This window comes from Corvus kubaryi, unplaced genomic scaffold, assembly GCF_017639235.1.
Source record: "Corvus kubaryi isolate FWS band 111438036 unplaced genomic scaffold, C.kubaryi_AGA036_p1.0 71, whole genome shotgun sequence".
In the NCBI taxonomy this organism is placed as follows: domain Eukaryota; kingdom Metazoa; phylum Chordata; class Aves; order Passeriformes; family Corvidae; genus Corvus; species Corvus kubaryi.
The window spans coordinates 17,483,542-17,506,563 of record NW_024582059.1 but is presented as its reverse complement, the minus strand read 5'-3'; the positions used below and the strand labels follow the sequence as shown (position 1 = coordinate 17,506,563).

General features: G+C 44.2%; 1 protein-coding gene across 4 annotated transcripts in view; it reads left to right on the top strand.

Annotated features, from left to right (window-relative positions):
* Positions 1-21,350: 21,350 nt before the first annotated feature.
* ZNF827 (zinc finger protein 827) overlaps positions 21,351-23,022 on the top strand; it is a 100,743-nt gene continuing 99,071 nt past the window's right edge. For all 4 annotated transcript variants that reach the window (XR_006019872.1, XM_042049627.1, XM_042049626.1 and 1 more), the window contains exon 1: positions 21,351-21,602. Coding sequence is in view for 3 of the 4 variants with exons in the window: in XM_042049627.1 (XP_041905561.1) it covers positions 21,560-21,602 (43 nt within the window). In the remaining variant the exon portion in view is untranslated. The remainder of the gene's footprint in view (positions 21,603-23,022) is intronic.

Genomic DNA, 23,022 nt, shown 5'->3' with positions numbered 1-23,022 from the left:
GGGCCTCTGCCTTCCTTAGCAGACACCTGTCTTTCAAAACCGAGACACACCATCTTGGAAGTTACCTATTTCTAGATTCTTTCTGCAGAGTTAGAGCACATCTGCATGGACACTGACCAGATTGTAATGCCAATGGTCACGCTGTAGCAACGTTTCTTTTGTAGAGCTGAGTAATAGTGCGATGCATAGCTGACTTTGGGGCTTAGGTTTTTCATCTGTTTAGAAAAGCAAAGGGAAGGCTCTAAATCTTACATATAATCTCCCCCCATAGTGCATCTGTTCAACTCAGACTTGCAAGGCACTGGGTTGTCATCATTTGTGAAAATGGGTCACAAACCCAAACAAAAAATATGAAAAAATTACTCCATCTATTTCCCTGTGTGTGATGCCAATCAAATTGTGAAACAGATCTTCAGCTACAATAAATCAATATAGATCTGTTAGGACAATTTCATTTACAGGGAGTGAGAATTTGGTGCTGTACTTTGTGTGTGAGAAAAAAATGCACTTGAAAAAACTAAAAAACAGTTAAAAGGAAAAAACAACTCTGTATCTTTTGCTATCCAACAATTATGCAAATTTTTTTTTATAGAATAATAGAAGACTGCTGGAAAACATTTGGTAAAGAGAAGACTTAGATAATAATTTGACTGTAAAACTAAATTATATAAAGACATGCCACACATTAATTATTTTACATCAGCCACTTTCTGCAGACTAGAGCACATAGGTCTGACTGTGAAAGTACTAACACAGAGTCCCAACAGTCCTATTAGGAGACAAAAAAAGTGAGATCTGGTTAGGCTATTTTTTCATCTTAATACCACTGTCTGATCACTTTATCATTTTGAAAATAAAGCCCTTTAAGTGAAACAATACCACACTACTAGAATAAAGATTTCCAAAACTTCATGATCCTGATTCCCATCTGCCTCACCCCTCCGTAGTCATTTTGGCCTGCAAAACTTTATGATATTAATCTGGCAGATCATTATCCCTTCTTTGTATGAACATTAGTGTCCTCACTGAGATAAGAGGGTAAAATCGGGTCCAGGGGTCCTCTTTGTTTCTATTAGACGTTGGAAAGTGTGTATGTGTGCCTATGACTTTTGAAATGAAATGAACTGAAATGAACGCTGTAAATCGGGGGGCAAAGTTCTGCCCCTTTTTCTTCTATCCTTGCCACTCCCACTCTTCTCTGAGCTCTTTGGTTTCCTTTCTTTCCACAGCGTGTATTTTTATTCTCTGTTCTTATTTTTCTCTTCTTATTTCTTTCTCCATAGCTATCCTGCTCTTACCACTTAATACTGCAGTTGTTTGGAGTTATTTTGAAACTGGACAGTATACTCACTCTTACATCCCAATTTCATTTAGGACCCAACTTTGATCACCACAGAACCTGAACACTCCCTTGCCTTACAAGGGCTGAGGAATAGAGCCCAACTCTGCACGACTAAGGTATTGTCATAGGGACCTTTGTGTTTAAGCAATTATTTTATTTTTTTTTTTTTAAGGTTAGTTCATTTGTCATTTGAATTGTAATTTGTGTGAGAAATTTTATGGGCTGAAAATGGATAGAACACAAAGGATGACTGCTTCAGAGGACTGATTTTTCACAGCCCTCGCCTCTGTTGCGTACATCAGCACGCATCTTTTGTAATCAAATATATGAGATTCCTTTGAAGTATATCCCTGGTAAGTGGTATATAACTGGTAAGTGAGATAACCTGGGGCTTTTGGAATCCAGAGAGGTGGGAAGGCTTGAGGCAGGCTGATACACAGAGGCTGGGACAGAACTGGCCAGTCTGTGCCTCAAGCTGCATGTTGCTCTCTAAGTATTTAAATACCACTCCTGTGCTGGCTGGCATGGGGGCTGTGGCATAATCCCTGCCCTCAGAAGCAGTGACTCAGCAAGAGCTTCCAAGGCCAATTTTAGGAATTTCCTTGGCCTCTGCCTGTTTGTCTAGCAGAGCCCCATTCCTCAGGCAAACTGCAAGGCCATGTTATCATCAGCTGCCCTGAACCATTCCCACAGCCTCATTGCTCTGGAACAGGATAGGCGTCTTGAGGCTTTTAACAGAGGGAGGATTCTGATGAGGTGTTTGGAGAGCTGAGGATATCAGACATTATGGGAAAAGACTGTGAAATAGTCTGATAGGTTATGTTTTTAAATTACATCTTTTCCTCATCCACAGTAAATTTTTTCCAAGCCATATGATCCTCAAATTACCAATACAAATGGGAATACAATTAATAGCGGTGCCATATCTTTATAGGGAGCATCACATTTTTTGTGCCAGGAAGGCATGCCTTTTATTCTATTAAACTGAGCAAAAGTCTTCTCCTGGGCCTCGTCTTCTCTGCCTGGTGCCATCCTTTCAGGAATACATCATCATCAGAGTGCTTTGTCCCAGTGATGTATTACACTAATACATCTGTTGCTTTAATGATATATTAGTGTAATACCTTATCAGAGTGATGCATACCAATGATCTATTGCTCAAAAGGTGGTGCCATTCAGGAATGAAAGAATTCATGGACACAGTCAGTGTAATTATACAGATAAAAGCCGACATAGATTATGCTGGGAGCTGCTTTCATGGAACCACGAACACCAATACTATGCCAGCCTGTTTGGTGCCATTTTCTAGTGCCATTGCACTGGATTTGTAATGCTGAGGTTGTTACATCTCTTTTAAACCTTTTAAATATACTAAGAGCAACTACCATTAACCTTGGGTCACTGTGAAGCAGAATGTATCCAGTTACATTATTTTTACTGTATGGTAGTACAGTACTTACTTACCCGTAACCACATGAAACCAAGTAACATTAACCTCCAAATAGCCTGAAGAACACACTATATCTCATTATAATAATCTGGGCTTCATCCTTTGCCTGACTTTAATTATTGTCCATTCTCAAATATTTTTGATTACATGACAGTTGAATTACTTCAGCCTGTCATTAACTGTAGGCCTCTTTAATATCAACCTTCATTTTCTTTACCGTTACATTTTTTTCATTACTTTAGCCACTGAAAAACAGGTGAAGTCAGTCTCATTTACAGGGTTTTGTGTAGCATGTTAATTAAACATTTCAAAGCATCATCCAGAGATTGTGGCAAAAAAACCCCAAGTTCTAGATTCTATTTTTTAAACTTTTACTGTAAAGAAGGGGAAAAAATGTGAGCCGATAATATAAAAAACACTCAAAACTCAGATCTTTTTCCCCTCTGCCTTAACTCCCTCACTAATTGGGTCCAAGCTTCCTCACTAATTGGGTTTCCAAAGAGAAAGACAATCAGAACCACATTTTGCTTGTGGTAATTTAACTGAGGTATAACGTATTGATTAGCTTATTTACATTTCCTCTAAATATGCTTTACACCAAAGTATAAAGAATGTTGCAGAGGAGAAAATTAAGGCCTTCAACTTGTTTCAGTTCATCAGAGCAGGGAAAGGTATGTAGGTAACTCTAGAATTTTTGCCAAATAGTCCAGCACTAAACAATCAGTAACACAAATGAGGGAGAAAAGAACAGGTATAGTATTTATAGAATTTAAATACTGGGATTCTTCTTTCCTCTTCACTTTCTCTTCTGTTATCTTCAGCTTCACTGCTAGTGACAAGTATCATTTTAATTTGCAGCGAGGGTTGCTAAAGCAACTTTCAGGAATGTACTTAATCTGGTGGCAAACTGAATTCACAGAAGCCGTAATGGGGATATAGTGTGATGGATGCAGTACATCCTACTTGCTACATTCCTAATCCTCCAAGGTCACTCAGATGACATGTGACCTTCCAGTTTAGAAACTGCTGACCCAGATCTTTCTCCTGCCCCACGGGAGGATGGTATAATCTAGGAGCTCATGGGTGGGGCTGTGCTATCTGATCTCTGTCGGAGGTGGAAGCAGCCTGCTGGGAGGGCAATCCAGGAAGTATAGCTGCAGTGAAGAGAAGTTCCTTCAGCAAGAATCTGTGACAGATTTATTCAGATCAGGAAACCTGCAAGTTGCCCAATTGTGTCTTGGCAGGGTGGAGGGGAAAAGGCATCCTCTTTATCTGGCCTGAAAAACCATAAACCCCAGTAGGACCGACCTCCAGGGCCAGGCTATTCAATATTTTACCTGAAAGTATAATTGCTCAAGTCACTGTAGGAGGATGTTTGCAAACTTCCCTGCACTTCTCAGAGGAAACTGGTTGTTTCAATGAGTCTTTAGTAGGATTTATCAATCCTGAAAATCTGTAGTGGTGGGCCTGATCGTGGTGGGCCTAGTGTGCTTCTTGTGGAAGTCTGATCTGTGACAAAAGCCTTCCAGAGGGTGATTAGCAAACACAGCAGCAGCTAATTCTGATAAACTGCGGGTGAGCAAATAGACCTTTGTGTAACTTGCCTTGTGTGCTAAGCAATTGGAAGGGACAGATTTGGGATGGAGAGAGAGAGACTTAGCAGGTGGCCTTCTGACACTGTTGCTCTGCTTGTGTGCATCCTTACCGAGCTTCTGAGATACCATACACATTGACAGCTCATGACATGATGCGTTTTTAGGGTCACAACAGTCAGTAAGGTAGGGGGTGTGTTAGTCTTTTCTTGAGAGATGGGCATCTGCATGGAGAAGGAGAATAGAGTGAAATGCTTAATAGTGTACAACAGCCTAGGGAACTGCAGGCAAAGTGTGTGGTCTCAGCCAGCATGGCTCTAATGGCCATTCAGTCATAAGCAGCCCTTGTTTTCCCCTTTGGAGGTGCAGTTTGTAGGGTCTTTGGGAACCCATCTGAATGGTGAGTGACTCCAAGTTTTTGTTTTCCCGAGTTAATTTTAGCAACATCTGTTTTCCAGTCTTGTTCACTGTGTGCTACACAAATGCTTTTGCTAGTGTAGTGCAGAAAAGGAGGAATGATGGACAAGGTGGGTGGCAATTGCTTTGATTTGCTCACTCTGTACTGGCACTGAATATCAAACCACGCCATGTTACTGGACTGTGTCACACTGTGTATGGTGGCTTAGGACACAACATTCCTGTTAGTTAAATGTCATCCCTTTTATCCAAATGGCATTCCTTTTAGTTAAATAAATAATTGATTTTTAAAAGCTGGAGTTTGCCTTTAAGCTAGGTTTAGGAACCTACAAATTTGTTTTGAGCTGACCCAGTCTTTCAGTTCCCTCTGCAGTCCATGGAGAGACCACGGCTTCCCCAGAGAAATTCATCCTAACTTCCACAGCATGGGGAACAATTGCTTAACTCTCTCTTTTGACAGCAGGTAACCTAGAAATCTAGGTTACATTGAGTGACTGTCTCTCTATCATACTGAAGATTAGCAGAATTTGCATTTGTTATCTACTGCTTAAAACTCCCCAAGCCTTGTATCTTCCACTAATTTCAAAAAGTTTTGGAACAAAACCTGACACTACTGCATGTCTGAAACTCTGTCAATGGCAAAGTGGCTCGATGAAGTGGAATTGGTTTATGAGGAGAGAACTGTGAAGTGACACTCAACCTCTGGCAGGTTACTTGTGTTCCTCTGGCATGGTCCCCAGCAGAAGCTTAGTGTATCACCCTAAGTTTTGTGTTCTTGAATTAGAAAAAAATCCAACCTTAAAACAATAAGATTTCAAATCTGAACTGGAAAACAGTAATGCAGAAAGTGAAAACAGTAGGGAAGGGGGGGGAGGGGGGCCAGCCTGGGCATCAGAAATGGGCCAGCAGCCCTTTCATCTGGATCAGGAGAAGCTGAGTTTGCCTGGCAGTGTCTTAACACCTGGACTGCTAAGGTGGCTTAAGTGGCTACGGTGAAGGTATATGATTAATTCTGCTGACTCTGTTATGGGCAAATTGATTTCTGGCAAAGGGGTGGAAAGAGCAGCTGGGGCAGTAAAGTGGCTCAAACCTTGGAACAATTTGTTTTCGTGCATGAGAGCTGGAATCATCAGCCTCTATGAGCAAGACCTTAACTATGAGTAGATCAGTGAGGATTTTGTCACTGATTGAATTGGGACCAGGATTTCACTAATTCACGACTAATTGGTAATCACAGTAAGTAATTACTAATTATGGCAAATGTGCAACAGTTGTGCTGCTGCTTAGAGCTGAACTGTTTACTTCTGGGTTGGGGTTTTTTTTGGTGTTTCAGCATGGGAAGCAGGGCTCATAAATCCTTGTATTATTTACCTTTAAAAGGTGTGACTTAAAAAGTAGGATTTGGCTGATGACAATGGAGGCATGGAAGGACTGGTCAAATGAATGAAGGGTGAGTTCTTTCTTCTTAAGGCTCTCAGACACTGCTTGCTGACCTAAGTGTACTAAATAACTGAATAAATTATTTGTGGGTGCATACTCAGGTATGGTAGAAAAAGCTGATTATAAAAAGAACTTATAGTAGCAAAGGATTTTTCTGTAAAATGCTGGCGTTATGTCAGTGGTAAATACATGTATTCTTATCTCATGTTGATGTGACAGCCATTTCTGTTTATAGATACTTCTTGAGGAGATTTTTTTTCCTTTTTTTCAGAATAGATCTCTTCTGTCCCCAGTCTAGCTGGTTTCTAGAGAGCTATGATCTTCAGTGAAAGATGTATGAGCCTAGAAAACAAGCTGACAGAACTGGTGGCTTTATCAGGACCATTGAAAAGAAACTCAAATTTTAAATTTATGCCTATTAAGAAGTCTGGGGAAAAGCTGGTTTTCATTTGAAAAAAATACTGTAGAACAGAAAGGTACTTGGTAGGATTTCAACATCAGGGTTTGATCCTCTGTTTTCCCTAGCACCCACTCCTGGAGGGGGGAGTAAAGAAATAAAAATAGCTGGGGTGTTCCAACAAAGGGAGGAAAAATAATACTTTGATCAGCTACACCTGTGAGTCTTGGTCAGTGGATTAGCAGCCTGGCTACCACCTGAGTGTGATAGAATTAATCCTGGCTTCCCTCAGAATGAAACTCTTGTGTGGAAAGGCAGAGAGTCTGGTGGCCAGGAGAATTTCCCTGAAAGAAGATGCAGACTAAGACAGACTGACAGGAAGGTAGCTGAAGGCTAACAGCAAAATTCAGTTATTTTAGTTCCTTAACACTTTTCCTATACCTTTACAGCCCATTTCCATCAAATACCCAGGGAGTCTTATTACTATGTCTCTTCTACAAAAATAAACTGAGCTGTTGGATGTGGTGGTGGGGAGGATGTCCACACTCTTCTGCTTGCCCAAACTGTGTTCAGGGACTAGTGTCTAACAGTTTTAAAGAAAAAAAAATAAAAAGCCAAAACCCAAACCTACCTGGCCTCCTTCCCCCCAGCCTAAACCTTACCTACATCTATGACTGCAATTAAGGGGAAAAAGCCTCAGCTGCTTTTTGGCCCTGGAAGCACCTACACTTAACTTTCGTTGTTAAAAGTTCTCTGAATTCCAACTGAGACTGAACCACATAGCACACAGTTTGACCAGTGAGTGTTGCTACTCTTTTCTTCCAAAGCAAAGGAGCAGATGAGAAGGGAAGAAGCTAAAAGAAAGGTTGATGACACACAGACCTTCATACTGCAGACATCTGCTTAGTGAGCCCCAGGATACAGGTAAGCTAAGCTCAGTTTCTTTCTTGAAGGAAAATGTGCATGTATTACCTGATAATTTGGCTCTGTCGGATGGGGAAGCTTATTGAGGAAAATGCATAAACAACTAATAAAAGTAATACCCATTTTCTGCCAGCCCTAGGCAACTTCTTAGTGTGTGGTTGGGTCACAGCTATGGTTTTGAGCCACCTGCAGTCATGAGCTATGTGGGGACTTCAGTGGCTTAACACAATTCTGGATTCTGCCCTAGAGGCGAGACTACAAAAAGTTCCATTTTTTAAACCAATTTCTTCTGGGTTTGTGCCTTATGTGATGCTTTCTCTCACATCTAAATGTGACTGCATCAGCAATGCTACTGCTATGACCAACTTAAAATCAAATGAACAAGTAGAAAGGGCAGACCTGAGGTCAGTGGTAAAAGTACCAATTTTCTAGATGCTCAGTACATGGTCATCAAAAAATATAACAAAAATGGTAGAACTAAAACAAGTGAGTATTAACAACTGAAAACTTGGCTTCTAAATCCAGAATGAATTGGCAGAGCGACTCCTTTATTTCCAGTATATGTTCTCCAATTCAGAACTTTGAAAACCCTCTGGTTTAGGATTGTGTAGACTATCACAGGCTGTTGAGTTACAATGGCATAATGAGGTAGCTGACTGCATGTTTTTCTCCTCTCTGGCATATTTGAAGTGAAAGAAAGGTATTTTAGTGTAACACATTGTATTTGCCATTACAACAGTTGAAGAGGGTGTGCAAGAACAGTTAAGGAAGCTGATGAGCAGCAACTTATTAAGCCACAACTGCATACCATCTGGAGTCATCTTTATCCTAACTTTTGTGTTTACCTCTTTCTCTGACACTGCTATAGAGTGTGTGCATTTTTGCAGCAGTTGTTGCTGGTGGGTAGGAACATTCATGAATGCCTTGTGAAGAAGGTCTGGGATAGAAATTGCAGTATCAGAAAGCTTGATTTGGAAGCTGAATGGTTAAGAGCGTTAGCATTTACACATTTGACTGTTTTGAGATTAATGGGTGAAATTCATAACTCCTCCAGAGTCGTATTCACATCCTCTGCATTAATAACGAGCCATTCCACAGCTACACCCACATAAAAATGGCCCAGGTGAAAGCTACTGCTCAAGTAGCAGATCTTGTAGGATATTGAACTGGGAAAGCTTCTGAAATGGGCAGGTGTCAAAGGACAGACAGCAGCTTTGGCTCACCAACAATCAGAGTATGTGGAGAGACTTTAAAAGTGCAGATAGATATGCTATTCCACTATGTCATTTTCTTTAAAACATTGCTATCTATGATGTAGTTTTAATTAAGCAAAAGGGAAAAGTTGGCTGCTAAACATAATATCTTTGGGCTCGTGCTCAGGCACAAATTGAGCCATGCAAATACACAGCCAACCAGCTTGGTTAGCTCTAAGGTGGCATTGATGAAATCTTCTGGTTTGTTGTTGAGTTTTTGGGTGTTTTTACCCCCTAATTCTTATGTTAGTTTTATTCAAAAGCTGACATTACTGTGTGGTAGCAAAAGGCCTGCCTGAAGTTTTGCTTTAATCATCTAATTTTCAGTGATTTAGCATATTTACCTTCGAGGAGCAGAAACAGTAGTGCCACAGACTGTTGCACGTGTTTCCGGGGGACTTGGTCGGCTTGGGGTTTTTTTTAACGGCACTTCTTTTAAATACAAAGGAAACAAAGCATTTCCTTTGTGCTGAGCGTGGTTCCATCCAAAGCATGTAAAGAGTCACTCTGTAGGAACCGGAGATAAGGACAGAAGCGAGGAAAGCTTAAGTTAGGGCCGGAATTGTCTCAGTAGGCTCCAATATCGCAACAGAGTGGGGCAAACGCATCCTTAAACTCGCTGCCTGTTGGTGTATGACAGCGAGGTGGTTTCGGCCCCTTCATGCATCCGCGTCCCGTCCCGATGCAGAGCGGCCACGGGGCGCCCACTCAGGGCGGCTCGTACCGCCGGGCGGGGATGCGCTCCGGGAACAGCTGGAGCGCGGCTCCCCCCGCGCCGGCCGCTCCCTGCAGCCCGCGGGGAGCGGAGCGGGGAGAGACGGGAGCCCGCTGCCGCCCTCCGCTCTGAACGGCAAAGACACACGCTCCCCCCAAACCTCGGGAAAGGCACCCGCAGAGCCAAGGGAGTGGCACTGCTCTGGGTGCCCTGTCTCTGCTTGCCTGGTCCCAGTCTCCCCCCCCCCACCCCCCCCCCCCCCGCGGGGGGGGGGGGGGCGCGGGGGCGGTCTCAGCAGGCAGCCGGCTGATGGAATGGCGAGCTTGTCCTTGCTTAGAGAGATGCAAAAATTACTTAATTCGTGAAGGATTTTTTTATTCCTGCACCAATAAATAAGTCACTCTTATCTTCAGTATTGTTAACCTTATCACTAGGAAACAAGTATTGGCCTGTAACCTAACCTTTCTGCATTGGTGACTTTGCCATCCTCTGTGTATCAGCACGGCCTTTTTCCTCAGCAGACTTTCTGCCTTTTGGGAACAGGATTTTGGGTAGAGGTCCTGTCTTAAAGTGCTAGTGTGCAAGGCCTGAAAAGGTGCCTGGTTTTGAGCTGTGAGCCATGAAAGAAGTACTTCCCTTTCAAGTGCCTGCTAGCATAGGTGCCTCAGCCTGGGGTCTGAGCAGGTACAATCCCTTAAGACAGGCTTCTAAAGGCCTGTTTCTTTAATTTTTTTTTTCTTTCCTAACCCTATGGCAAAATCATGTGTTCCCACTTTGTCTATAAGATGGCTTTACTGTGCCAGTAAAAACCTGAAGCTCGGCTGTACAGTGAGCAGCTAAAAAGAATGACACTCAGTCACAGTATGGGAAGCCTTGCTGGAGACAGTGTCACTGAGATAATGGGAGACTTTAACAGGGCCTGGAAAGGAGCAATTTGTCAGAGAAGGTCAGCTTGAAAAGTATGGTCAACCGGTTTGAAAGACACTGAAAGTCAAAAAAAATCTGTGTCTTGGTTTTGGAGACAAAACTTCAGGAGGAAACACTCTGGAGTGTCTCCTCCAAAGGGAAAAGGGCCTCCCCTTTTCTTCCACCAATGAGACAAGTGGGTCACAGCAAGTGAAAGTGGGAAAAAGAAACCAAACTGTTTATTAGCACACAAACAAAACAGGGTAGAACAGGGGAAAAAAACCCCTCAAAATACAACAAATTCCTGGAGAGGGAACAGACACGTGGGCTTGGATCAGCTTGGGGCCACCCTGCGGGCTGACCAGGGCTGCCCCCACAGGCTCTCTGGACCAGTGAGGAGGGAAGGGAGGCAGTGAGGCAAGGGGAAGGGAAAAAAGAGCAAGAAAAAGACCCAACAGAACCTTTTCCCAGCTAGCTGGAACACAAAGAAAACCCAGAAAAGCAGCACAGAGCTCCCAGCGCACTCCCTCTGGAGCCCCTGGAGCCCTTGGGCTGAACCATTCAACTGCCCCCTCGGGCTGTGGCTCCAGCCCCCGGGTCCATCTTACATGCACAGCGTCCTTGGGCATTGAGAGGATGGTTAAGGAATAAAGCAGCTTCATAATGTCACCCCAGGACATCTTTATAATACAGGAAGTTGCTGAAGGCATGGCAGTTTGGAGGTGGGAAAGATTTTGGTAAGAATGATTGACTTTTAGTAACAAATTAAACTAGGAGTTTTGAATTGGATAGGATGGTCAATCAGAGGAAGAATATAAAGCTTAGATGTTCAGGGAGGTTAGAACAATGTTCTGGGCTAGGGTGAAGGGGAGGGATGTGCCTCAGTTGTAAAGATAAAATGGGAGAAACAGGGAGATGTGAAGAACTGGGTGAGGCAGTAGTTCAGAGGTAACTTGGGGAAGAGAGAGGGACCCTAAGCTTAAAATGTGCATAAATTAGGTATTCTCTCTTATTATATGGTGGTGTGACGATTTCAGCCAGATAAAACATTTGAGCTGTCAAGCCAGAAGTCTTCAGACTTTCCTTGCAACCTAAAATATCTTCATCTTTTTAGCTTCATTTGGGTGGGGTTTGGGTGATGTTTTAGTTTAGTTTTTTTTGTTGTTTCTTATTTTTGAACCCTGGAGTATCTAGCTCCCAGTAACTTTTTGGACTTAGTTATTTTATGGTAACTCAGAGGCACTGAGTGCATAGAGCAGGACCTTTGGTAAAAGCCCACGTGTTGTGAAGTTCTCCAACAATGTCAGCAGTGGAGGGGGACAGTCTTCGTACTTTTATATTCTCCAGTGAAGAGTGTTATGCGTTCTCAACATTTTTAATAAGTTGGTTAAGAGCTATGGAAGGGAGAGAAGTCTGACATAGTATCACAGCTGTGGGGACTGGAGGGTTGTATGAATCATATAAGCCTGGTAAACCCTGGACAGGAGAGTTTCTCTACTCCACTGTGCAGATGTTTTCTTTTTTTACACTAGAAGACCAGAAAGGTGTTCCACACTTTCTTCCTAATCTCAGCTCCATTGTGGTACCCTCTCCAATGCTGTTTTCTCTTGGAAAGCTGCTCTTGAGTATCTTTTTGGCCCACTTCCTAATTGTTTTGCTACTCAGAAGATGATTTTAAAGCCCCCGATTTTGCTTTTTTCCCCCATGTAAATGAAAGCATCACAGTGTTTCCCTTCTGAGTTGACATGATCCAGCTCTTGTAGGGTTCACAAGGCAACCAAAATATTTTGTTTCTGATGGACACTGTTCCTGGCATGTTGGGGGAGAGTCCACCTAGCTTAATGGTTGAGACCAAGAAGGCTTACTCATTGTTTTATAAGCTGCCATTCAACATATTAGAATGACTAAACCCTCCAAACTTTCATTAAGATTTCCAAGAAAACCCAACAATAACATCTTGAATCTTGCACAAGTCTATGGCCTTGCTGGACCTCTTCTCTAAAAGTCATTCACCTTGATTTTTCCCTTTTATCCTCTGCTTGATGACCTTCACAAGACTAAGTGGGAGATCTGTACCTTCTCTGGCTAGGCAGGGGATATTTCCTGTTCAGGCTCCTACCTGCTTCTATTGATTCTGGCTTGTGCAACATCCTCCATGTAGGAAATATGGAAAAAGTACTCCTCCCTTTAAGAACATTTCATCTTCTCTCTTCCCCTCTTTCTTCTTTAATACAAAAAATGTGGAAATTTTTTGTTGGGAGGGGGACAAAGAGATACACAAAGAGATAGACTAGAAAGTATTTGAGTAAATCCGTGTATTCTTCCATTTTCAGACCCTCGATTCTTCATTCGTACAGTTGCTTTTTGAGGAGGGAAACACACAGAGGGGCAACCCCCGTGCCCCACAACTCCTTCATTTGTTTGTTGCTCCAGCTGGGGGAAAAGAAGTGCGTGAGAGCGTGTTCCCTGGGACCGTGACTCCATCTGCAGGCAGGAGCACGCCACTCGCTGCCAAGAGCCACCACGACCTCCTTGCAGCGTTGAGCCCCTTAGGTCTTGAGTGACACTGCTGAAGTCCCCCGGTGTTTCTCAGTGCGCAGCAGTGTCTATCCCTCCCAAAAGCTCAATGAGAATAAGAGTAATAAATAGTCAAATTATATGGGTACCTCATGAATTTTACTTCCATGACCTGGGCACCTTTAGAGCAAGCAGCCAACACATATGAGGGGATTATATGGGTAAATTTGTGTGCTTACTGGTGAAAGAGAGCATAGCACTAAGGAAGTATGGCCGCAGGTTAGCGAGAAAAGCAATTAAATCCTGTGGCCACAGCACCTACATGTCAGGGATGTGTTGATGATAATGGTTTGCTGGGAACCGCAGCCTTAAAATTCTACATCTAGCTTTGTTGGTGAACTACCACAGGCAGAGTGCATGTCCCCAACTGAAACATGGAGGTAATGATGCCTTGCAAACGTCTAAGAAAAAGGCAGCCAACTTTCAGTGCTTGCATTTTAGAGGGATTAAAAATACAGTCACTCTTCTACCTGCTCTGTAGTTATAAGTTCATTTATGTAATGTTTTATATAATCTTCAGGGTAGGAGCCATACTGAGGGAAGAAGAGTGAGGGAGTAGAACACCAACCATGGTTTTGGAATGATTAATTAATGTTTTCCATTAAGTAGCTCATAAACCAGTAACAATTCTAAGAATAAGTATTTGGACATTAAAGAGTTCTGGATATCATAAGAGTGGTTTTCATGAAGAGTCCTGGTAGCTAAAAAAGCCTAGTGGAATATTTGTGTTCTGTAAACTGCTTCCATAAAATCAGATGTGAATACCATGTTTAGGGAACAGTAAATGCTCACATTACAACACTTTCACTTATATTGGGAGAGTCCTCTTAAGATCATCTAATCCAGCCTCAGTGCTCAAACAGGGTAAGCTAAGGTGTTCAGGCAACCTCTCTGGTCAACCTGTGCCAAGTGTTTGACTCTCCTAATGGTAAAAAACCAATAAAAATCATGTTGTTGTGTTCAGATGGAATATTGGTGTTGTGTTGTTTGATTGGTTTGGGGATGTTGCTTTGGTTTTGCTTTTGCTTTTTTTTTTTTTTCGTTTTGTGCCCCTTTCCTCTTATCCTGGTGATGGACACTGCTGATAAGAGTCTGCCTCCTTCAACCTCTTTCCCATCCATCAGACATTTGTACAAATGGATGAGATCCCCCCAAACCTTCCCTTCTCCAGGCCAGACAGTCTCAGCTTTTCAGCCTCTCCTCATACAGTAGATGCTCCGGTCCCTTAATCATCTTTGTGGCCCTGTACTGGACTCGCTCCAGTACGTCCAGATCTTTCTTGTGCCAGAGAGCCCTGAATGAGATGCAGCATTCCAGGTGCAGCCTCACCAGCACCGAGTAGAGGTGCAGGATCACTTCCCTCAGCCTGCTGGCAACTGTCTTCCTCCTGGTGCCCTTCTTGGCTACAAGGGTGCATTGCTGGCTTGTGGCCACCTTCTTGTTTACCAGGATCCCAAGGTCCTTCTTGGAAAAGCTGCTTTCCAGCTGGTTGATGCCAAGGATATGCTGGTGCCCAGGGCTATTCCTTGTTACACTGCATTTCCTCTTTTGAACTTCGGGACATTCCTCTGCCCACTTCTGTAGAGGTAGTACTTCTGAAAGGTGGCAACCATCTGGTGTTATCAGCCACTCCTTCCAGTTTTATATCATTTGCAAACTTGTTGAGGATGCAATCCCTATCTTTTTTATGTGGAAATGAAAGCTGCTTCCCTCCAGGTATTACCACTTCTCCTTTTTTCCTATTCATGAAGTTTAGTGCCACTCTGTGGGATTTTTCACTATTATTACTCTATTTCTTTTGGACAAATAATTTGCATCTTACTTGAAAACAGTGGGTGGCCTTAGAGTTGCTGAAAAGTAGGCACTAGAAACAGTATTTCCATCAGTGTTTGCAGGGGTTGAGGAAGCTAGTCTTTATTCCTAATATCTCAAAAGACAAATTACCTTTTCCTGTGTGTTGTACAGCCCGATGGGGAAGTGCCAATGCAAGGAGAAATTTCCTACAGGCTGCATGACTTCATGCTCAGCAGGCTGACTTGCAGCCCAAACCCTTCTGCCTGCCAGTAGGTGAGGGCTGATTACTGAGAACGTGCAGTATGGTCAAGCATAGCTGAATTCTCTGTGGAATTCATCACACCAGGCAGATGAATTCTACTACAAGCTTGATCCTCCACATGGTCCTTCCCTCCCTTATCCTAATGGATTTCTTTTCCTTGGGAATGTAAAATCTCAGCACCACCATATTTTCTTGTCTCCCAAATGCCCTTCTATCTCACCCTTCTTTAAGCTGTTCAGATATTCCAAAGAGGGCCTGGTTGGCATCAGTACCACTGACATGCCCCTCTGTGCCTGCTTTCCTCCTGCTGTGTCTCTGATAAGGTGCTGTGTGTGAAAGATGAGTTTGGTGAATGCACGGTCCTAGATGGTAGCGGAGCTCCTTGGGGTCTTGTCAGCTCTCATGGTCCAGTGCAGTCTCAGTATTACTCTAGTGATTTAACAATAGAAAACTAGCTAGTTGATTGAGAAACCAGAATTGATTTCCCTGAGGAATTCGCCACCTTGCTGGTGCAGCAGAGACGCTGCCTTTCAATGTAAATGTAACAAGGTGTTTAAAAACTTGGACACACTTCCATTTAGCAAACAGCTGTGGCTTAAAATGCTGTTGCCTTGCTACTTAACGAAGCTGCAAGACTTCTCTGAAGTAGACAGGAGGCCAAATACATTCTGTTTTGCCAGTTTGGGGGGTGGTTTTTCTAGGAGGGGGTAAGGCCTTAAAACCATGGCAGGTGTTTGATACTAAGGCTGTGCCTAAATCTTCAGTTAACCAGCCACCAGCAAACTATTAAGCAGAAGCAAAATGAGAGAGAGAATTGTCTGGGTCTCACTCTGATTTACCTTAGACCATTCTTAGGGTGGGGTAAAGTTATAGATTTCAATGTACTTAAATGTACAATGTAAAATTATGCAAAAAGATCAGGATTGGAGCAGATAATTATCCTTCTTTATTTCCACATTTGTAACTGCAGTAGCCCTGAGCTAAGTGTTCCAGTCCTCAATTGACTAAACAAATTCTTTTCATCAGCTCAGAAATTGCTTAGTGTTTTATGTTGTAAAATATTAATTTATTTTTTCTATATTTAATCTGTACTGGGTAAGATGTTGCTCACTCAGACTTGAGGGAGAAATACTGCATTTCAGGTATCTATAGGCCTAACTCAAATAGTCCTAGGGTCAAGTGAGTGGTTGGTTGTTGTTTTTTGGTTGGTTTGGGGGGGTTTGTTTTTTGAAAAATAGGCTTACACTAAAGGGACGTGAAAGGGTGATATATAATAGATTATATGTAATTATATAAAAATATCATTCTTTACATAATTATGAAATTGAAAAGCCAACTGCAGTTATGGTAAAATAAGAATCGTGAAACTCTTTGGTAGCTCTGAAGAAGCATCCTATAGTATTTAAGTAGCAACAAAATTATATGGACATTAATGTGTGGTCCCTCTTCAGACATACAGACAATGTATTTCTGGCCTGTGAAATCTAGGATTATGTATCCACATGGGTTTAAGGCCACCAGCCTTACAGTGTTGGGGTTTTTTTTGAATTGAAATTAGAAGCTATATCATCTTTCCTTGGTAGTGTGCTATTCTAACAGCTGAAAAATATAAACACCATGGTTTTTCTGAAGAAGTATTAATGTGTTAAATTTGCACCTCAACTAGAAGCATCTTGTGCTAAAGTTTGTTATGAAGTGATGATGGCTAGTTAGTTTGCCAGGATTTAGACAAGATTCTGAAAAAACCGGTTGTGTTTTAGCAAAGAGGCATAGGTCATATTGCACTCTTCCTCCTTGATGCCTCTCCATTTGGAGGCTTTGTGACTGTAGTGGAATTCTTGGTCTTAAAGTACATTTGTGATTCAATATGCTCTCTGCAAGAGTTCTTGCCTAGAAGTGGCTGTGGGCCTTTCATTTTAAGAAAGGTTAAAAACTTTGCAGAAGGAGAATTTGGTTGTCTTTTAAAAAAGCTAAAGCCTATGTGTCATTTAGGATCTGCTGGTTATGCAACTGCATCTCCCACTTGGTAATTGTTATCTGTCCCAGGATGATACTCATCAGACAGCAATGGCTTCTGATTATTGCTCATTGACCTTTGTGGGGTTGGTTGGTGGCCTTGCCAGTCACTAACTTGTCATTATTAATTATTCTTACAAACCTATTACTTGATGTCATTTGTTTATGGAGCAATCGCAAACATGGATGATGGTATCTATGAGCTGTTGTCCTATGGACTTGTTCATCCCATTGTGTTTGCCTTTCAAATGCTTAGGAGCAAAGAGAAGTTTGTAATCAAGTGTTGTTTGAAGGACTGATTCGTAGTTACTGCTGAGCATGGAAATATTGGCATAAATTAAAACTAGAGGAGTTTATGCTGTTACAGGTAATGGCCAACACATGTGAGAGAGATGTTAATTTCAATTTAAAATTGGTGGGCCTCATCTTACATATTGAAGATACAGAGGCTATAGAAGGTATTTGCCTACGGTCAACAGAAGATTAATCCAAAGATAGGAGTAACTTTAGAAAGAGCCTATGCAGCCTGAATAACTCTCCTCTGCATGCTCAGGGACACACACAACTGACCTGGCCACCATTTTGGTAGGCTGTACTTAAAGCAGAAGTGGCCATAGTTTGGTTTGAGAGGGCCCAGGAACTGGTTAAAATGGTCTTATTTTTCCACTCAGTACACTTCTTTAAAAAAATCTGACCCTGGGAACAGGACTCTTTAAAGTTTCAAAGAATAAAGCAAGGATGCCAGGTAATTTTTAAATTTCTGTTTAGCAACCTTTTCAAGTATTTGGTACATTGCATAAAGACGGTTTGGATGCTAGATACCCTGCAAAGGTTTTAGGAATGTTACATCATTTATTACTGTTTAAAACCTTATTTACTCAATTCGTTTCATTTTTCTCATGTGTAAGCGAACAAAATATTTACTTTGTTCGAAAGTGGTTTCTGGAGCTGAACTTAATTCATATGTGTAACTAGGTTTGATGTTTGGAAGGTGCCATACAATCATTACTTATTAATAGCAGGACCTGCAGAAGCAATGCATTATTTATATTATGTTATCTGTGGAAGACTTGAAACTATTTTCTTGTGTTTGGACAAAAAAATGTTCAAAAGTGTGGTCAGCTGACTTAATTCTTTTTTTTTGTGCTATACCACCAAACACAACATGGAAGATTATTTTTTAGATGGTGTTATGCCCTTAGTAACCTCCCTTAAATCAATGTGTAAAATAGTGGAAGTGAGGACTGCTGTGCCTATGGTTTCAGTGGGAAGGCTGGATACTATCTATTGACAAGGACAATATCTGAAGTAATGCACTTAGCCAGGATAGAGCTGAAGAACCAAGTTATTCCCAAAGAGTATTTCCAGGTGTGGGGTTAGAAACTGTTCAAAGCTAAAGTGTATGAAGTTTCTCCCTGATAATTCATTCGAGCATTGGGATTTCTTTCACTGCAGAACACGCTTAAGGCTTGGCCCACTAAACTCCTAGGAAAACTGTTAGGATGTCTGTGGAAGCCAAGGTCACCCTCAGAGAGATTTAAGGCTGCTCTGCTGTGTGCCAGTCCCCATGGCCCTTTCAGAGAGCTGTGTTCCCATGGTGCCTCTTTGCTGCAGCCACCTCAACTCCGCTAAAGGGGGTTTCAAATGATGGAGGGGAAAAAAACCCGCACAGCACATTGTAAATTAATGCTGACAATGTCAACATTAATTTATGCCAGAAATGCATGAGGAATAGAGGGTGGAAAGAGTGATAGTGAAGAACACGGTATTTCATGTGTCCTGTTCTCCTAGAGCACCTAGGGAAGGGCTGCCACAGCAGTGGTGGGTCATAGCACAGAGCCAGTACTCTTTCCCTCTCTGAAATGGCCACTTTGTGGCCTCCTGCACAGACATTCGGTCATCAGATCATTCGGTTGCTGCTCACAAAGCTGGCTTAGTTCAGCACAGTTGCCATTAGAATGTATTGAAAAAATAAGTAATCTGGTCTAGCACTGCAACTCCTACAGTGAACGAAGTTCTGTTGCTAGTCCCAGGCGTGTTGAAATTGAGGTTTGTGAGCAATAGCGAAGAATGCTTCTGATATTTTTGGTTAGCACTACTAACGCTGTAGAAATCTTCAAAACCAACATAAACTGGAGAACTGAGGGAAAAGACAGGACCTAAATATTCTGAGGGAATTCTGGCTCTGGTACTCTTGGTCATGAGTAAGTGTAAGGCAGCAGTTTGGACTCATCCCTACCTCCAGAAATCTCCAGTACTGACAGTTATACACTTTGGTTTTACCTCTGGATTAAAAATAAATAAACCTCTCAATGAAAATGAAGTATTTTAACTGTATTGTATGAAATGATAAACCAGCTGAAGCAAGGAGGAATCCGTTTTGTCTCAGTAGATGTGTACCCTGTACACGTGGTTTCAAAACTCAGAATTACATAGGCATGTTAGTGAACCTGGGATTGTCATATATGTAATCTTTTAAATCCTATTTAGATTCTTTTCCTTTTGAAAGGCTCATTGTGGCTGTAAAATGGGTATAAGATTATGTGAAACCATTCTAAATTGAGGTGATTAAGAGTTAAAGCTGACTGTTTTAAAATATTTAGGTTGCAGATTTGGTGTTTTGTATTTTCCTAGGCAGCTGTTTATTTTTAAAAAATTGAAGTTAGGATAAAAAATAATGTGATAAGATGATGAGTCAGGTTGTCAAAAGCCAAAAAATTCTAACAGGTATACCTGCTAGAATAATGCATATTTTTATTTTTGCAACATCTGACTCACGATTTTGATTATGTATTCTGCTAAGTTCAAAGTTTTCTTACACAAAGAGAGCTATATGAAACAACCATGCTTCAAATAATTTTACTTCAATTGTAGTAACAGGTTTTGGAGTTTAAATCATTAACAACCTCTGTGTGAACTTTTATCCAAATGACTGTAAGTCACAAAGAGAGCACTTCTCTTTCACGGAGTACCTTTTGTGCTTTAGTGAGACCCAATCGCTCTTCTATTTTTTTTTCCCCACCTTCATGTCTGTCTTTGAAGAAAGATGTGTGATTTGTGAAGTAATGAGAGTATGTATCAGTTAATGAAAGCTGCTATCCTGGCTTCATAATGCACACTGGAATTACTTCAGGATAAAGCTTCATATACCTGCATTACAGCAGGGGAAAAAAAAAAAAGTAAATTTCAGAAGTCCAGATTGCTTTATGCACTGTAGAAGTATCATGTAGCAGTTAAATCAACCATTAGGGGTGACCTAATCTTGATTTCCTCCCCCCTCCACACACACACACACACACACACACACACTCTCAGGGAGTTGTGATTTTCATGCTGCCTGTATTCTTTCCACATTTTAAAACTTGCACTAGAAATTGTCAGAATACCAACTTGCCCACCTTTCTTTCTGGCTTATTTTGGGTGCTTGTTTTGGCCTGGAGAGAGCTGTGTATAAAGCAGCCTCTCCCTCCCACACTGAAGTTCGGCTGTAGAAAGCCCCTTCGGCCCCTGTGCTTTGTGAAGGGATAGCTGACCCCATCCAAGAAATTCTATGGGGTCCGCTTTGCACCACCACAATTAATTTTTGTTTTCTAACACAGGAAGACAAAACGCCTTAATTAAAAAAAACAACAAAAAAAAGGGTTGATATTATTATTTTCCTTCCCACCACAAACGAGGGGATTACAGTGCGAATGGTCGAGACCCACAAATTCAAACACACACCTTTTTTTGTTTTGTTTTTTTAAAATTTTTAGAATTTCTATATATATATATGTGTGTGTGTGTGTGTATATATATATATATATTTTTTTTTTTTTTTAAGAGCAGATTAGCAGCGGGTGCAGGACCGGGGCAGCGCATCCTCCGCTGCCGCGCAGCGCCGCGCCCGGAGCCCGCGGGGAGCGGGGGCACCGTCCCCTGTGCTCCGGCGGGGCGCGCGTGTCTGTGCGTGTGTCTGTGCGTGTGCCCGCCCGCCGGGGCTGTGCGGGGGTGTGTGCGGTGTCCCTGCCCGCCCGCGGGCGCGCCGGGAGCGCCGCCGCCGCCGCTGCCCTTTGATCCCGGCGTTAGTGTTAGTTAGGGGCCGGGAGGAGCGCGGGGCGCAGCCCTCGGCACCGCCGCGCCAGCCCTCGCCCCGGCACGGCGCCCGGCGCCCGCCCGCCCGCCGGGAACACATCCCCGGCCGCTGAGGGATACTGCGACCGGGGACAAGCCAGGTGCACGGCGGGGGTGCGGGGGGGGGGGGGGGGGGGGGGGGGGGGGGAGAGGAAAAGAAAGAGAGAGGGGAGAGGGAGCCCTTCGCGGTGGCTCCGAGAAAACCGGCTTCAAGCCCCCTTTCCCCCGGCGAAGAGGGAAAACCCGCCCCGGTTAGCAGCTCCCCCGGGGGCCCCGGCTTTGTGCCTGTCCGTGCCCCCCCCTCCCGGTCTTATTTGATCTCCCGTTAAACCAAGGAGGAGAATGTGAAAAAAGGGGGAAAATGCCCAGGAGGAAGCAGGAGCAGCCCAAGCGCCTCTCTTCACGTAAGTGCCCCCTCTTTTTGCCATTTTCTCCTTCCTCCTCTCCCCGTCTCCTTCCCCTCTGCAGCCGCCTCCGTCGTTTCGTGCATTAGTTTAGGGTTACAGAGGTGAAACTGACAAAGACACAGCCTGGGTTATTCCTCTTTTAGGTCTGAGCTAAGGCAGCCATGTTGGTGATGAACAGCCTTGTGCCCTTTTAATTTTTCCTCTCTCTCCTTTCCCCCCTTCTTTCTTCGCGTCTCTCGCCCTTTCCTCCCTCTCCCTCCCCTCGCCCGTGATTGTGCATTTGTGCTAAGGGGGGGTGGAGGGGGGGGGCGGTGTGGGTTTCTCTTTGGGGCCGGAGGGAGGGGGGTCTGTTTTATTCGGGTGGGGAGGGGGGCTAAGCACGGGAGGGGAGGGCGGCGAGAGGGGAAGCGGCTGCTGGCGTCTTGTGCGGAACCAGCCGAGAGGTCCGTCCCCGGCTAAAGGTTGCGGCGGGGCTGGGCGGCCCGGGAGCGGGGGGTAGGCGGGCAGCGGCCGCGGAGGGGGCCGGCGGGGCACCCCACACCGACCCCAGGGCCACCCCGGAGGGGGCTGTGGCCGCCGGCGGCGGCGTGGGAGGGGGCGGCGGGGAGGCAGACCGTGGCAGGCGAGGTCCCTGCAGAGCAGGGAGAGGAGGCGGCGGCGGGCTCCGGGCTCCTCCTGGCCGCAGTGAAATGAAGGGTCAGGCGAGCCAGGCGAGACTCAGGCTTCGGCGGCGCTGCCCCAGACGAGAGCAGCAGAGCACAGGGCTAAAGTGCATCCGATCCTCCGCCCGCGGGCACCCCTTGCGCTCGCACACACACACATCCCCTGACACGGCTCACCCTGCCCTGCTCCTGATCGCTCCCTCCCCCCTCGCTGCCTGTTTTCTCCCCTCTTTGCAAAACAGTTAACTTTTCTCCCGCTCCCTCTCCCCCTCTCCTTGTATTCAGCGCTCGGCAGCTATTGAGAGGGAGGCGGAGAGGAGGGGAAGGGACCTAAAAATACCGTGCCCCTGCATGGCCCCAGGGCTGGTTTTAGGAGAGAGCGGGGTGGATGGAGGGGTCATTTATCTGTCCCCGACACATCTGCTCGGAGTGTGCCTGCAGCCCCTGCACGCCGAGCTCAGGGCAGGGCGAGAGCTGAGCCGCCGATGCCGGAGCCGGGCTCGGTCACCGGGAGTTCACCGGGGCGGCTCCTGCCCCTGCCCGCGGGGCGCCGCTGCGGGCGGAGCGCGGCCCGGCCCCCGCTCCGCTCTGCGGGCAGAGGGGCTGGGGCAGCGCTCCCCGCGCCCTTCCCGTACCGACACACGGGTCGGGATGGGGGATGTGGGCGCTGGGGGCGAGAGGGCGGCACTTGCAGCCCCGCAAAGATTTGTCTCCCTTTTTCTTTTCCTGCCGACTCGAGGCAAGGGCTTGAGTTG